At 33.9% G+C, this 17,043-nt stretch overlaps 2 protein-coding genes across 6 annotated transcripts in view; one reads left to right on the top strand and one right to left on the bottom strand.

Moving 5' to 3' along the window:
- LOC136348117 (uncharacterized) overlaps positions 1–9,775 on the top strand; it is a 140,139-nt gene extending 130,364 nt beyond the window's left edge. For all 3 annotated transcript variants that reach the window (XM_066298717.1, XM_066298716.1, XM_066298718.1), the window contains 3 exons: positions 3,646–3,748; positions 6,771–7,067; positions 7,664–9,775. In XM_066298717.1, the coding sequence (XP_066154814.1) occupies positions 3,646–3,748; positions 6,771–7,067; positions 7,664–7,821 (558 nt within the window). In that variant the 3' untranslated portion in view covers positions 7,822–9,775. The remainder of the gene's footprint in view (positions 1–3,645; positions 3,749–6,770; positions 7,068–7,663) is intronic.
- Positions 9,776–12,235: 2,460 nt separating this feature from the next.
- Positions 12,236–16,776, bottom strand: LOC136348116 (G protein pathway suppressor 2). Of its 3 annotated transcripts, XM_066298712.1 has the most exons (7): positions 16,594–16,776; positions 16,134–16,401; positions 15,372–15,560; positions 14,794–15,068; positions 14,554–14,601; positions 13,241–13,495; positions 12,236–13,073 (listed from the first exon to the last, which is right to left on the bottom strand). In XM_066298712.1, exons 2-7 carry the CDS (start codon positions 16,334–16,336, stop codon positions 12,946–12,948), a joined length of 1,098 nt encoding a protein of 365 aa, XP_066154809.1. In that variant the 5' UTR covers positions 16,337–16,401; positions 16,594–16,776; the 3' UTR covers positions 12,236–12,945. The 3 variants fall into 3 exon arrangements, with proteins under 3 accessions (XP_066154809.1, XP_066154811.1, XP_066154810.1); XM_066298714.1 differs by lacking the exon at positions 14,554–14,601; XM_066298713.1 differs by lacking the exon at positions 16,594–16,776 and having other exon boundaries at positions 16,134–16,547.
- Positions 16,777–17,043: the final 267 nt, after the last annotated feature.

The following is a 17,043-nucleotide window of genomic DNA, read 5'->3' as shown; positions in this document are numbered from 1 at the left end:
GTACCAAAGTTGCAGTAGTGAAAAATTCAGACTAGGAACCATAAAATCAAACTATACAGATCGTCAACCACGAGTGAGGAACTTCCAGGATTGACCATCTCTTTGGCACATCCATACTTTACTTTGATTTTTTTCTTGGAGCATACTCTAATTTGATCCCTAGAAACCTGTTACGCCTTATGCTTCAAGATATTTTCTTATCATGTTTGCTCTTCAGTTAAGGCCAGAGATTCGGCTGCGACACTTAGACTCATATACCACTAATAGACTTGTTGGTATGTTAAGAGGACATTCAGCTACAGTTTGACTGAGTACCTTCTTAACCGCAGCGAGGGCTGGCGTTGGACATACGGTTTTTATCCGTCGATCATAGCATCACCTCACAAGATTCTAAATTTTACTAAAAATTTCCATGGGGGAAGGCAGCCCGATTTTAACCATTTTTCAAATTTGCGCCCCCATCTATTGGGAATCCGAAGTTGCATTAAAAGGTTGTCCAAATTACCTCTTTAAGGTTCCAGAGCGTCAATGGATTTATCCAAAGCCAATACAGGATCCATCTCTGTCAACTAGAGCAATACACATAATCTCAATAGATTTGAAACCTTCCCGAACATTTCCAAAGGGACGGGACTGCTCTGTGTCTGCTTTATGCGGATTGCTCTGTTACTTTTAGTTCTCTGCTTATGGACTTACGTCAATACTGATTTTTACGACTTTCAAAAGGTCTCGAAATTAAAGTTCTTCAAATTGAATATATAAAGTTTCAGAAATCTTCTGACGATCGATCTATTAATGAAAATAATAAACATCGCTTCGAGAAATTTTCAATTTTACCACAAATTTCCAACAGGGCGGTACTTATTTCGACGACAGTCACTGTCCAATCCAGGACTGTCGTGTTTTCCGGGACCTACTATCATCTTGCAGGGACAAGTAAGAGTTAGATGGGAAAGGCTGTTTGGGAAGCATATCTAGAGCAGTTGAGACCCAAATTAGTCAAATTTTTCAAAAAAAAGTTAAGAATATATAATAATTTATTAATCTAGTCTTAAAATTTCACTAACATTATTAAAAACACTTATTTACTTCGTAAAACCTTTGCAGATAGAGTACATTCTTATTTGTACATTTTCCTCGACTTGGTTTAACTACTTTTAATTATCAAAGAATGAAAAAAACAAATAAGCTTTCCCGTTTGCTTTTAGATTGTTCACTTTACCCATTCGAAACGAATAACAGACAAAACTATTCATACTGAAGGAATGTTTCAAATTGATTAGTTCATGCTCACAATAGCTAGTACGCAATAATAAATTTAAATTCCATGTTCAATTTAGAAACTTTTTTGTGTTTAGCATTTTTTGTATCTTGAATTGTTTGCGAGCAATCCTCGCATTCCTGGAAAAGAGCAAGCATTCCACGATTTTTTTTTATGGATTAGAATTGTATCCACATGTCCACCTTCACACGTCCATATTCATCTAAGTTTCCTTATAGGGGAAAAATTCGGTTAAAATTGAGGGTTTTTTTTTATTTAACAGGTCGAAAGTAGTTAAAAAAATGCGAGAAACAAAAAGTCCTTGAATTGCACAAAAAAAAATTAATTTTAGAACGCGAGGTGGCGTACCACAAAGACTACTGAAACAAAGAATTGGTCGAGAAAGATCGATTGAAAAGCCATCGCGATCGCCCGATTTAACACCTCCGGACTTTTTTCTCTGAAAACATTTTGAATCTGTTGTTTATAAAACCCAACCTCGAGGTTGGGAAAAATTGAAGAGAACCATTACGGCTGCTTGTAGGGAAATTGAAATAGAAGTTTTTATAAATGTTAGAGTGGAGTTTGAAAACATGCTTTATTACTGTTTAGAAACTGACGAACACAATGTTGAACACTTGAAACATTAACAAACAATTTTTTACTATACAGTTGGTGCCCAAGTTGGTTTGCAGTTTGGACATGCTTTTTCCAACACCTTTCAATGAAAAAACAGGCACGTTTGGAGAGATAATTGAAAGACCTTTTAAATGACGTATAAGTAAATCCCCATCCCCTTTTAAAATTTTAATGATTCTTTTCACCTCCGCTAGAGAGTATATCCATTAATAGAAAACGGGCTTGAAGATTGTCCCTCTTGGAAATAAAATCCACGTATTTTTGCATATTTACATATTTTCTTTACGGCTGAAATATCGAGGGTGGTTCGACTTCCATTTGACACGTTGCATGATAAGATTACAAACCCGCTAACTCCCATTTGACCCTGTAAGCGCCATTTTTTCGAACCCAAGGAACGTAATACTCATGTCTCATGTCACTTCCAGGAAAAGCTCTATTTCCAAAAATTAGAAGATATGACCTCGGACTAACTTCTCGGGTTATCCATGAACGACATTGAAAAGCCTCAGGAAATTGTCATTTAGCTCATAAATCTTCTCCAATCCAAGTTTAACCAGTCCAAAATTTCAAATATCTCCAGTAGATAGACACTTTAAACCCACTGCCAGTCCATCATGCCTGTCAGTAGCAAAGGTAATAAAGCGTAATTATCACTGTCACTCTAGTCCACATACAGAGCGAGGAAAATATTTATGAGGGCCTGATTTGATTGGGCAGAATTTACGTTCCTCGTGTATATATCACGATGCCGTCTCATAATTTAGGCGTAACTTGGTTTATGGTCCGGCGTGCACGAATTTGCTCGTGGTATGAAGTTTCGGAAATATATATTGCACTGGAAAAGCTTGATTTAGTTGCTAAATTCGAATTATCTTGGAGTTATATGGTCCAAACAAAGTTTTGTTTTGGGTGGTAGCAAGTTTGGGGCGACCGTAAATCTTCAGGGATGCGTGATTATTATTCAGCATTATACGTGTAGAAACTAGATTACCTCCATATAATACTGCGTCATCAAAAACTTCCTCCATTGCAGGAACTGTAAAAATTTAAGGGGACATTCCACTAAATTACCCCTTGAATTTTTCAACTCCCTCTCCCTTTTCTTCGTACAATTCTAATTTATACAAGACACAAAAGCTTAATAAAAATTAATTATGCAAAACTTCATTGTGTCGTTCCTTTTAATATGAATTCATTATAAAGTCAAAGTGCGGAATTTTATAATGCTCAAAGCGGGAAGCCATGTTTTAACTACGGCAATTCCGTTTTAACACAGGAATTTGCTAATGATGATGGAATGTGTTACAGCCCTAAGGCATGTCATAGAAGAAATGTTTGCTTAGTGCAAGCAGGTATGTTTGCTAGGAGAAATGCAATTTTTTAAATTGCACAAAGCAAATTTCGACTATTATTATGGACTAACGAAGTTGTGCAGATGTGGGTAAGGTCCTGAATATACTGGCCTAAATTAGTCTGATAAATCTTTAGTGAAATTGCGGAATTTGCCACAACAACCCAACAGTGGAGCGCCGTAAAACTTGTAATCGCTTTTGCTGCTGCAAGAGTTTTTAAGGAAAATAAGCTTATTTAAAAACAGTTTGGCAAACAAGGATTAATTTAGGGGAATTATTACCGGAATTGTCCAGACAATCAGATGACTGAAACTTATTAACTTAAAAATTCTAATAAACAAATTTATGTTTTAATAAATTATTTATATATTCACCTCTTTTTCATTTCAGAAAACTGAAGGTAGCTCTCCAGAGGCCACAAAGCTGTTGCTGGATCTACTAGCGAAGATAGTTACGTATCCCGAACATTGGAATCAAATTCACAAAATTTTGAGTAAGTATGTAGTGCCGCCATCTGCAGCTTTGTGATCACTACATAGGCATTCATAAAGAAGGGACGCAGCAAGCTTCTCGTTAAGAGCTGTAAAAATAAAAAAGGGCTTAAAGAACACCCATTTCATAAGCAATAAACAGGTAACAAATGAAGTGGGCGGAAAATAGGAAAATTACTGGAATTTTTAAATAACTGAAGGTTCTAGAAAGCCTCTATAATATAATAAATAAGCATCTAAGCACAGTAAAAACAATCGACATACCGGACGAATTTTCATGTCAAAAATCGAAAAACAATTTTTGGAGAATTGATGAGCAACAAAAAAATTGGGACACGCTTGTTGTTTAATTAATATTTACTATTCGCTTACGAACCTTTAAAGTATCAAACGATATATAACTCATCCATCTTCCTCCTTTTACTCGTAATAATAGTCCAAAAACTTTGGATCCAAAAAGCTTGATTTCATATTTAAGGCCCGCATTGATCGCCGCTGGAGTTTGTTAGCTGAAACCAAAATTTTAATTTTTGAAAGGAAATAAATTTGGAAGGAAAATATTTAAATAATGAATATGCATTAGAGTAAACTTAAAATATTTCCTAGACCGTATAATTTTCTGGCAGATGTGATTAAAAAAAAACCTTTGGTAAGTGAAAATATACTGTTTGATAAAATAAAAAATCCAAGTCTGTATTAAAAAAAATGAAATTGATAACGGTATTTAAAAAACGAAATGTTGTAACTGAAAAATAGAATTGGTTTCTTAAAAAACGTAAAAAAATGCTTTGAGGTAGTGCTCTTGGTTTGCAAAATACTTAATAGTAAAGTCGTGGAAAATTTTTTTTTCCAGATTTCTCTGGAAGTAATTGGATAATTTTACATTTCTTTTTAACAAGTATCATGCAAAAAACTGCGAAACTTTACTTTTATATAACTAATTTTCTGTCATTTGTATATACCGAGATGACAATGGTAATGCATTGAATTTATAATAGCCCGTACACATTTAACACTTTCTTTTGCTCCCGATAATTTACCAAAAACATTACATCGAGACAACTGGATTTTTATTATTTTTTATTACTTTTAGAAACCCTCTTTCAGCCATCTGAAATTCTCTACGTGATATAAACCTAAAAGAGAATTTTTAAAAGCTACTCATATCATTTAGCACAATAATTTAAAAAAATAGAAAAATTGCTGGATCTTAAAAGATAGTAGTACGCTACTGATCTTGGATACACTAGTGATAGATACACTATGTTTGAGACAATTTTGTATTGAGAAACTGAGAAAAAGCCAAATGGGAGAAAATATTTTGGAAAACTGCGGGATTAAAAGAAAATCGTGTTGATAATAATTTAGTGTATACCGAGTATCTATTGTACAGGTTCTTTATAACTTACATTATATTCTCACGTTAGTAACCTATGCATATTAATAAAGTACTCAAATCATTCAATTAATTAAAGAATAAGGTTCATAAACTAAAAGAGTATCATGGCCTTTAGACAGTTAGTGACTAATTTTACATAAGTAAAATTTAAATTTTAAATGTTTTGACCCAGTAACCTCAACCTCTCTATATTGAATAGAATAGGTAATTAGTAGGAAGTGTGGGAAGTATTTTATTATCTCAATTTGCCAAGCGAATTTAATTGAGTTGGCATCAAAATGGAATCGATTGGTCTTATAGAGAAAGAGAAATTTAAAGAAAATGGTCATTTTATTCATTGCGCTTTAAGTCCTTTGAAATCAAATTCTGAAGAGAGATTCTTGGTTCGCCAGTGTTTTCCGTGTTATTCCAGTTTTCAGTATATTTTGAGTGCATTGGGAATAGTGGCTGTGGTTGTTATAACGGTAGTGTTGTTGAGTAAGATGTTTACACCATCTTACTAAGACTTAGTAATTGATGTCACTAACTAAACAAAAAAGTAAATGCTTTAATTTTACCATGTATAATCATGAAACGCACAGAAGACCTGAATTGTGTGCCAGAGATTTTTCCTAGCTATAAAATCATATAATATAATATACAATAACATATACAAAAAAGTTAATATAAATTTTGTTTGCTTTGGAAAAGGTTAAAAAAGAATTAGTGAAGGACTAATAGGAGACACTTGAATCGAAATAAATTTATCTACCTAATCTTTTAAATATCGGTTTTATATATTTTCCGAAGAAAAGAAAAAAGAAGTTTTTGCTGCGAGGATCTGCCATCAGCTCCCAGCAATATTATCCCGAATATTTCAACAAATTGAAATCTTGCTTAATTAAATCTGCAAAAATACACCCGAATGACTTCTTCAATCCTGAATCAATTAAGAACATTTTTAATTTTATCAAAAATTTCTACAACTAAGGGATTCGTAGAGGTTTTTGAACTGAAACTATAACAGTTTTATAGCAAATTCCATCGATGTTGATTTTCGTGTCTTCAAATTTTTTTCCCATTACAAATCTCGCAGGAGTAGAATGCAAAGTATTCTTCACTCCTGAACTAATATCCTTCCAAACTAATTTCTCTCTTAAGATTTTCAACACCATAAATATTCTGGAGAGTGGAATCCTAAGGACAAGTTGCTGCTTTAGATATTTATCAGCTCAACTTGCTCTCCGCTACCAGCTCATGTTTTCCATATTTTCAAATTTTGTTCTGATTGAAAATCAGCTGAAACAGTCTTCTATTAGTTCAGTTTTAATCTTGAATTAACTGAAACTAACTCTCTTTTTTCCAAACATAATTTTTCTTTGAAGCTTCATTCAATTAAAAAAATCTGCGAAAATAAACCTGAAAGTCTTCTTGATCGAGGTACTAATATCAACTTTTTTCATGCTAGAATTTTTGCTTTTGCTAAATTTGCAAAACCAATTTTGCAAATTTTGCCTAACTCTAAATTAACCGGAGCTAATACTCCTATTCTATTTGTAACCTGAACACGGAAACTTTCAGGTACCTATTATTCTCTCTCTTTCTACTTAAAGTATTTTCGTCTCAGATGTTTACTATTGTTTCAGCAAATCTGGACCAAGACATAAGCAGCTCTCAACATATTTTATATCAGCAGCAACAGCAACAACAATCCGACATTAATTCTCCACATTCCAACACGGAATTGCAACGCAAATCCGAAGAAGAAAAATTACAACAAACCAAATGGAGGAAGCAATCTTTTATGGACTCTGCAACCATGAAATGGCCTACATTTGATGAGATTGAAGATGATTATCCTACGTCGAGTACAAAACCTGAAGCACATTCTTATAGTGAAAAATCGGCATATCAGAAGAATTTTGCATATCATAAAGTTACAGGTGTGAAGAGCATTTTTCTTAGTGGAATTTAAAATTGGTGTTTGTTAAGTCCCCTAGTATATCTAGAAGCTCTAGCGTGAGACACCATTATCATGGTATTGCCATCTTTATTTTCTAATTTTTAATTTTGCATGCAATTTTTATACGCATGTGCAACAGGGTCATCAACAAAAACTTGAGTCCCTCTTAATTTTCAAAAATAAGGAGTTTTTGGAAAATTACAAAAATACATAAAAACCGTTTTTGACGGTGATCAATATTTATATAAAATCCAACCCTCAAACTTTGCCTTTATGCGTGTCACAGCTACCCTCTCAAAAATTCGAACTGGCTGACTGCTTTATGATTGAGTTTTATACAATAATTGGTCACCATGAAAAACGGTTTTGACGTATTTTGGAAACTTTCCGAACAGCCCTTATTTGCCGATATTAAAGAAGATCAAGTTTTCGTTGGATGACCTTATAGGTACATATGTACACAAATATTTCTTCTTTGACCGGCAAAAATTGGATAACTTCTTATGACTTTATATGATTGACAACGTAAAATTCAATAGATCTGGGCAGACCATTCTACATAACATTTTTCTCTAGGAAAACCAACTCATCTAAAGAAAACCCCTACAGCCTACATCTCTGTATCGGCTGTAGCTCCGAAACCGTCTGAAACAGAGGATGACTACATGTTGGAAACGGAATTACATCAGCTAAAACCTTGGAAAAACAAACAGCATTCAAATAACCAGTTGTAAAATCGTTGTATTCTTATTTGTAATTATGAATGTTCTTAGATTAATAAGTAGATAAGAACATAAAAAACGATTTACTATAAACTCCACATTAGTTTATGGTGAATGCGCAAATCGCTTTTTTAAAAATTCTATATTTTTATTATCGAAAATACCTGATAGTATTTTTGTAAAACCACATAGAACTAGAAAACAAATTAGTTGGAAAACTGTATATAAAACAAGTTCTTTTGTAAATTCAATCCTTTGTCCTCTTGCGTCTCAAATCGAACAAAACGTAGGGTAGCTGTTGTTAATGTTACACGAGATTTGTGTAGGTACAAACGTACAAAGACAAAGCAAAGTGCTACTTCAAAAGGTTCACTCATTTTGCTGTAAATTGAATTTTGCTTTAAAAATGACAGAGTTACATTATAGCTTGAAAGTTTGTTTTGCCCGTTGAAATGAGAATTTGCAACATTAATCATATCTAGTTTTAGGTATGCATTTCCTGTATATAGGCATAATGTGTTTGTATTCGTGGAAGTGACCACGAAGAAATAAGTTTAGAACGTAGCAGAAGTAAAAGATTAGGTACCTATCAGGTGATTTATAAAGTATATTAAGTTTTTTTTATATAATTAGAATAGTGAATAGAAGCACACAGAATATGTGTTAATGTAAAATGCATTATTTCGGAGTTAAGAAGAAATCTGTAAGGCCCGGCTGTACTACATAAATACGAAATGCCATTTTAGACGAAGTAGGTACCCAGAAGAAATTTGAAAAACTCCGATTAAATTCGCGTTTATATGCACACTTCTATCACTTGTAATATAGAATAGAAAATTCGTTTAAATTTTGCATTCTAGTTAATTTTCAAATAAATCTCAAACCTCAATAGAGAGGTGAGTTCTAAGGATAATGAATTCATTGCTTTATCTCCTCAATACACTGTGAGCTAGTGATCGTCGTAACTGAATCCACATTGTTATTAGAAAACCAATATCCTTTAGAGGTTTCAAAATCTACTAAATTGACAGAGAACATTGTCAAAAACATTCAACTACGACACAAGCATTCTTCATGGCACAAGTACATTTACTTGAGATGTACCTACTTTAGCACTAATACTTGAACGAACTAAATTCTAAGATAGGAAAATGCTGAATTACTTACTGATGTAAAATCGTGTCTGATTTTTATAAGTATATGCAGTGTGTTCCAGTATAAGCAAAACGACTCTTTCACTAGTTGAACTTGAAAATATAGAAATCTTGAATTAAGATTCCCTTTTTAGCCCTCCTTGGCTAAATAATAATTTCCACTATGTCTTCTGCTTTTTAAAATAAAGTATATGGGAAATTTTTGAAAAACCTATTTTTGTGTAGTGCCTTTTCTGTGGTAAATACGAAAAAAATAATTATAAAGAAAAGTTGTTTAAAATCAACATTTAGTCCTCTACGGCAATTCTCAAAATTCTTTGCAAACCTTGATTTGATTTCGAGCGTTTTATTTTACAGGTCTAAAAGAATATGTAAGAGGTCATAAACGGCCGAGGATTTTGAAATACAGAGTAGGAGTCTTGATTTTGATTCCGAATAATTCAATGACTACCTTTAATATTAATTTTTTATTAATCTTAATGACTTTATCGTATGTGCCAAATAAAAGGCATTTTCACCAAAAAGATTTTGTTTTTATCTTTTGCAAGAGTTGTAACGCCTATGTGGGGGCACACTGTAGAAAAGAATGTTGAAATTTTTAATTATTAACATTGAATGATAAAACAAAGGTAGGTACCTATTTTAATTATGTAATCATTGATACTTTATTAAATAATACGTAGTGACATCGGAAGCACGTAGATTCATATGTAAAAGAAGTAGTTAAGAATGTTGTTTTAGGAATACTGACATTTTTAATTAATGAGATTTTTGTAAATAAAAAATTCAATAGATTTTTTTCCATATCTATAGATTTTGTCTTTATTGTTTTTTTTACTCTTGTGTTTCATTGCGTCTGTGGAAATAATTTCATGATTAAATCAACAAACTATTTTTTAAATAGTGAGTTGAAGTAATTATGGCAATACCACCCTAAAGTTTCTGCCTACATTATAAATTACAACTTAACCAGGTCAGTAACTTTTAGGTTTCCCCTCACTTAAGGTTAAGTTTGGAATTTTACCTCTCGAAGCAGAAATTGGTGCAAAAAATTCCATATTTATACCATTTCTCACAGACCGTAAATCTTCTGTTCAAATACATTCTTACTTAAAGACATGCATATGTTATGAGATTTTTTTGACAAATTAAACTATCAGAAAGAAATCTTAGCGGAGTAAAGGTGATATATTTCATTGGAAGGTATGCAGGGCTGGGTGAAGGTCCAGAATAAAATAAATATATTTTCGATGAGTAAACATTCCGAGAGCGATGTTGGTCCCTTCAAAGTCCGCAGGTACAGAATCAAAGACGCGTTTGAGCGTACACGACGGTTCAGGACACAATTGAGGATCTTACGGTTCAGGATAGTAATATTGCTGATACGAGAGGTAGGTTTGAGTGGGAAGACAAGTTTCTCTAAATTTTGGCGTAAATCGAGACATGCACCGAGGGAACTTTCGAAAACCAATCAGTTCGGTGTTCATTGTCCAATTTGCGTACGGAAGCTCCAGCTCTACACAATTCCAGGCCATACACCGGTATTCGTTTACCAAAAATCTCCATTCTGATCTTTAAGGGGGATTCCACTGAGTAAACATTCTTTTCAAACGCTTGTGGTAACGCTTCGCTGGCAAACGTTCAGAAACTGTTTTATCTCAAATCATTCGTAAGGGATGAGTCTCTCAAATTGATTGATTCTCTGGAAGTCACAAACGACAATTTCGAAAACGCTTATGCTATTCTCGAGCAGTGCTACGAAAATTCCACTCAAATCGCTAACTCATATTTGTATGCTTTGTTCTCAACGCCCACGTTAAAGAAATGTACTGCACGAAAACTAAAGAAGTTGGTAACATATTTCAAGGGAACGCTAGAGGCATTCAAAAATCTCAAAATTACCACCGATCAGCGAGAAACTTTTATACTCGTTTATCACTTGCAACAGAAGCTGGATTTCGGTACCCATCGCGCATTTGAGCAAGAAAGGGATTTAACTCAACTTCCCACAGTTAATGACCTGTTTGAGTTTCTCGAAAGAAGATACGCCATCCTCCAGAATTTATCAAGTTCCGAATCTCAGCCGGGAACGAAGTCCGGCATCACACTGCACGCAAATGGTACCAAAGAACGACTCGCCAGTTCCTTACCTCTATTAGCATCACCTCTCTGTACTTGCTGTAACGAAACGGCATACAGGATTTATTCATGGCGTTATACAATGTAGATAGACATTCTATTGTAAATTCCAAGAGGTTGTGTAACAACTGTCTCGGCAGCAGGCTTTTAGCTGCCGACTGTTCTTCCACAAAACGCTGTTCGAACTGTATTACAAAACACCATTCTCTGCTTCACGGTGATTTACGATAATCAAACACTCAAAATGCTCAGGGCTCGATGCGTAATGGTAGAATGGAACGTTGATTGGAAACATCGCGAGATCCCAGACATGAAACTTAATTCCCCTCTTTCCAAAATAGCGAAAGTAATGCCAAATAAAGGACAACAGTAAATCAGGATGGAATATCTCTTATCAGCCCGCGCAAGTGACTCAAGAACTAGAAGGTGTCAGCGATAAGGAAATTATTCGAAAGCATCAAGGTGGTGACTTTTCTACGAATTAGTAGAAAAAACCCCAAGACACAGACCTGTATTTCAAAAAATGAACACCACCCCTCTTGGAGCAGCAAGCAGAACCGTTTCTCATCTCGTCGCAACTCGAAATCTGTAGACGGGCATTATAGCCAACAATCTAATCGCTAGCTCTGTACATCAATTAGCTTGCGATTAAACTTAGTGTTATACGTGTGACAGTTTCTATATCCTTTCACACCTTTGGATTCCCATTATCTCATGACGGTAGTCCGTCTGGTCTTTCGATCAAGGAAGAAATCCCGCCAGCGTAATTGGATTACTTCGTGGGTGCCTAGTGAGGCAGTTGCTCAGGTCATATTTAGACAGGAACTCAGAAAGCCCTGGCCTAAGCAGGGTGAATACCTATACAAGTCGCTTTTTTGGGAATACTGCAGACCTGTCAAATTGCAAATCGCGGCAATGGTCTAATTTGGAAAGCTTCTTTTGACAAGTGACGTATTTTCCAGCCATAACGAACATTTGGATATGGCCTGATGGGCACTATTGTCTAGCACCCAAATAGCATTCTTAAAATAAGGGAATTTTAATACAGTCCACTTTCTTAAACCAAATTGTTGTTTTCGTGGTTTCGTTTATCGAAGGAACTTTAACAACTTCTACCATAAATAAAACATCGATTTCTTTGTCTTCACTGATCATAATATTTTCTGCTTCATTAGTATTTCCCATTTTCATTTATTCACAATTTTTTTTCAAAATGGCGAGCAGCATTCTCCATCCGCTTCCGTTCGACATTTACATATTTACCTTCTTCCTTAAGGATGTATAATTATCATCTGTATACTGACGACAATCAGTTGTTGTATTCATTTGTACCTTCCGATTATGTTTGTTCTCTTAATCAAGAGAAACTAAATTTCTAATTTATTAAGTCATAATTCGCATAAGGTATTGCAAATAGAAAAAAACAATATTATAATTTAATAATACGAAATTTGATAAACCAAAATATTCGAGGATTAAAAAAATTGTCTATCTACTGTCTACTCACAGTTCTTAACGTTATTATGCATTATGCCCATAGGTATAAAGATAAACACTATCGACTTTTAACCTTTGAAAAAGCCTATTTGTTTAACGATAGTTTCCATAATCTTTCAGCTAAAATATGGAATTCTATATCTGCAATAGTTCTCCCTGTGTTCTTAAAAGTGCGTTATCCTACATATGGATATAGTTATAAAATGAAACTAGATAGATCACAGTTTCAAAGTTAGATTGAATAAATCAAAATTGAATACCCTTAATCCAATAAATAGTTACGAAATGTACAAATTTACTTTACATGCAATATTTAACTCCCATCCTATGCACTACTGTTAGTATGTTATTCCCTTGGAGGAGCATAATTCTGATACATTTGACGAGATTGAGCGGTGTATAAGGAAGCAGGAGCTGCTGGCTGGTACTGGGGTTGAGATCTTATGGGATAGCCAGCGGTTATGCTTCCAGCTGCTGCAAAAAAAAAATAAAATTGACAATTTCAAAGACCAATTGATCTAATGAAAGAGTATTGTTTTATCAACAGGAAAGAGCTCTTTATTTAGTAGCTTATTAAAGGAGTGTAATGAAAAAATACCTCAGAGCCTTCAATTTTACACTTTTAGATTTTGACATTTTACCTTTTGGAGCCGCTTGGGCAGGATTAATAGCCAATCCAGGACCTGGATGTATAACATGTCCGTGTTGACTGGATGCTGTTCTTAAGGCATTATAATGCTCCGTAGGGATTTTATGATCAATTTGGAAGCCTTGTGGCCTCTGTTGATCGTATACCGGTCGACCCGCATCTCTGGAGAGCCCTGGGTAGTATATGGATATATCTTGCGGGGCTACCGGATAGAAGGCTGATGGCTGATTGGAATATTGCGGTGCCTCTATAAAAGCATTGAGAGAGTGGAGTTTAACGCTGTTACTATATGAAATGCAAGAAGATTAGAAGCTTGAGTTGGGCACCCGAAAACATTTCGTGTATTACCTTGGAAATATTATGTAAATCTTTCTTTTTTTTGCAGGAAATAATGAAGTTTTATTAAATTAATTAATATATATACATGTGAGTTTCTATCAGATAATGAGAAATTTTGCAGTTGATCAAAATACAATTGAAAATCGCTGGCAATTTTGGATGATTGTACCACGAACCATGTAGTGATTCAATTTTATGAAATTAAAAAGATTAATAATGATTTAAAGTAAATTATTTCCAACAAAGAAATCTAAATTTAATTAAATATTTGTCGATTCAAAATATGGAAAAAGGTGTATCAAATCGTGTACTCCGTTTTTTAATCTTTTTTTTTAAAGCTATCACCCAAACTCGTTAAAAAACCAAACCATCTCTTTCTGTACCAGTAGAGACTAGACAATAGCACACTTGCCTTTTTGAATTGCATATAAACCTGTCGATATTGCTTTGAGCCTCCTCAACAAAACTTCCACATTTCGTTTAATTATTATACTCGAGACTAATTGATCTAGGTTCGAATCAAGATCATTTCGATATTTTTCGTATATTTTTAATAACATATGATATGAAACTCTATCACGGCGATATGTAATTTAGTTTTTTTTTCAGATAAAAACAGAGGGAGTAAAATACGGGGAGTTGAAATTGGTTGTTGCTTAACTAATAACAGCTAATTTTCTATTGCATATAGGAGATCTTACCAACCTAGTGCAATTAGCCAAGATCCTGTTCAATGGATCAAATAATAGTGAATTTTTTCAAATTGTAAACCAAAACCTTCAATATGCATATTATTACATGATAATGCAATTTAAAGGCTAAAACATTCCTTCCCTACATGAAAACAAAAAAAGAAAACATGCACGTATGAGACCACCCACCAATGATGAAATGCAAAAACTGAATCCTCTATAAACGTCAAAAACGCAGAAAACAACAACCAAAAAATCAAACATGAAAACTCACTGTTCCATAACACAGCTCGGACTAATTCGTTACGTCTACCATCATCTTCTGCAAACAAAATTAGGTTTAGTTCTACAAAAATCATCTACAACTAGAATATTTTCAACTACTAAATCAAAGTGTCAATTGGCTATAATATATAATCAGGTTTGATCAACACATTACAGCACTATTACTTGACTAAACTACCACCAAGATTTCAAAACACATTCAACATGAGAACTTTGTTTAAAAACTTACTTTGCGCCGTCCCTTGGTAAGATGCACCAGCTACTGCAGGAGGCTTGTAGGCATTATACCCTTGATGGTACAAGGAAACAGGTACTTGGGCAGGAGGGCTAGGACTTCTTGGCCTCTTTACTGCAGTTTTATAGATGGCAGGTGGCAAAGGAGCAGGCACTGGTTGTGCTATTGTTTGAGGCCTTCCTGGGGGCGGTTGTTGTATATAAAGGGCTTGAGTTTGGTGAGGCATCATGCTTTGTTGGAGTTGTTGGAATTGTACCATTTGCTGTTCACTGTAATAAAACTATGTATGAATTGATATAATGGTAGCTTGGGACTAAATCAGACAAAACTCTTAATAAAAGTTATCGCAGCAATATTTTAGACAATTTTATATATCAATAATATAAAACTGTTTTTAACACTTGAACCACATATTTATACTTGAGATAATTCCATACATAACATTATTCTTAAAAGAGTGGGTAAGTCATTTTATTTAAAAGAGAAGAAATTTTCCAAAATCGTGAGAGAAGAGTTTTTATATAAAGAAATGTAAATTTAACCCTTCACTTTTAACATCAGCCAATTCCTACCTTGCATCTTTCTGTAACTGCCTACGCCTGTTATCATCTTCATTTAGCACCTTTTTCAGTTGAAGAAACAGTTGATGTTTTTCTTCCTTAAACATTTGCAATTTGGCTTCCAGTTGTGAAATTTGTTCTCTAGTCTCACCAAGAGTCATTACATCCTGCTGCTCTCTTGCCTCTCTTTCCTTACGTAATCTTAAATAGAAAGAAATGACACTTCCTATATGGATAATTGCAGAAAAAAGTTGGTTAAATTACTAGCTATCAACAAAAGAATCAGAATATTGACGCTGACAGATAAATGGACAGTAAATTGCCAATCTAAATTTTATACAATAAACAGCTGCTTGCCAGGTATTGCAGTTATAGCTATAGTATTGGTTATATTTTTCTGCTATTGCTAACTGCCGCTTCCCTTCTTTTACCACTTAAACTTTTCTCTGGTTCTTCCGCAATACATATTGCAACTATTGCCTGGTATTTATTGTATATATTTCTCATAGAACTTAATCTTAATATCAAACTTAACTAACAGTTAAAACACACTATTGAGCTATTCAAAATTTGTATATCAATAAACCATGGAAATTTTTGGTCTGACTAAATGAATTAATACATCTTGTAATACTTAGCAGGATACTTATGTGGCAAGATAAGACAGAAATATTGGGAGTTAGATATTAGTAATTGAAAGATGTTAGTGAAGAAATAGGTATTCTTCATAAAATTACCGAACATGGCAAATGTATCATTTAGAGTTTTACTTACCTTTCCTCCTCTACTTCAGCCTCCTGTTCCTGTTTCTTTCGAGCCCTCTCTCGTAAAATGTAAGCCTTTAACACCTTCTGCATCTGTTGATTCCTATCAGGTTTTGCCTCATTTTCCTGCTCATTAGCCTCATTTTGATTTGCCATGGAATGTGAGGCTGTTGCACTATTATTGAGGGCTGTATCCTCAACAGCAGCTGGCATTTCTTCTTTGGTGAGAGGCTAAGGTTGTTTTGCTTTACGACTGTCCTTTGAAACTCGTCAATATTCTTGAGGATTAAAACAGAGATTTAAAAGAAGGTTCTTAAATTTATAATTATAATGAAAATGTTTATTGTCTATATTATTTTATACTATATATGAACTTTATACTACAATATGAATTTGGCGTACTTGTTTATTTATTTAGCACGCGAGGTAGAAATGGAAAACTATCGATAGTTGTTATCATCGAAGCTTACCAATATTTCGTTGAAGTGTCGATAATATCTTTCTGCATTTCTTGTTTTTCGTTTTCTTAATAATCTTCTTTTCTTTTTTGTATCGGTCGTTCTTAATCTTTGTAGTTTCAATTATTACATTTCAGTTTCTTGCTCCGACAGCCTCAACACCATGACGCTACTTCGCCATTTTGTTTTCTCACTCTGTCAGTAATAAAAGATGACAGTGATAGAGCATAAAAAAAATGAAATGGTGAAACCTAACCTCAATTTTCTAACTTTTAAAATTTGTTACGTATAGACATAGATTTTGTATCATTAAATTTTTATTTCTTCATTCCTGGTTCAAGTAATATTTTAGTTGTAATTATGAGTTAAAATTGAACAATTGTTTAAAAATGCATGCTGGACGTACGTGTACAGGGTTTAAAAGTTAAAGATTTGTTTTAATGTTAAGTATCCATTAATAAC

The sequence above is a fragment of the Euwallacea fornicatus genome, chromosome 31 (genome assembly GCF_040115645.1).
Source record: "Euwallacea fornicatus isolate EFF26 chromosome 31, ASM4011564v1, whole genome shotgun sequence".
In the NCBI taxonomy this organism is placed as follows: Eukaryota; Metazoa; Arthropoda; class Insecta; order Coleoptera; family Curculionidae; genus Euwallacea; species Euwallacea fornicatus.
Note: the sequence above shows the minus strand (reverse complement) of the source record. Positions and strands in the feature narration are given on the sequence as shown.

Bases quoted from the DNA above. Each gene is read 5' to 3' on its own strand.
- LOC136348116 (XM_066298712.1), bottom strand. From the start codon at position 16,336: ATGCCAGCTGCTGTTGAGGATACAGCCCTCAATAATAGTGCAACAGCC. The intron at 13,496-14,553 runs GTGAGTTTTCAT...ATGCTTTTATAG, and splicing joins CCGAGCTGTGTTATGGAACA to AGGCACCGCAATATTCCAAT. The intron at 13,074-13,240 runs GTAAAATGTCAA...TTTTTTTTGCAG, and splicing joins TGCCCAAGCGGCTCCAAAAG to CAGCTGGAAGCATAACCGCT.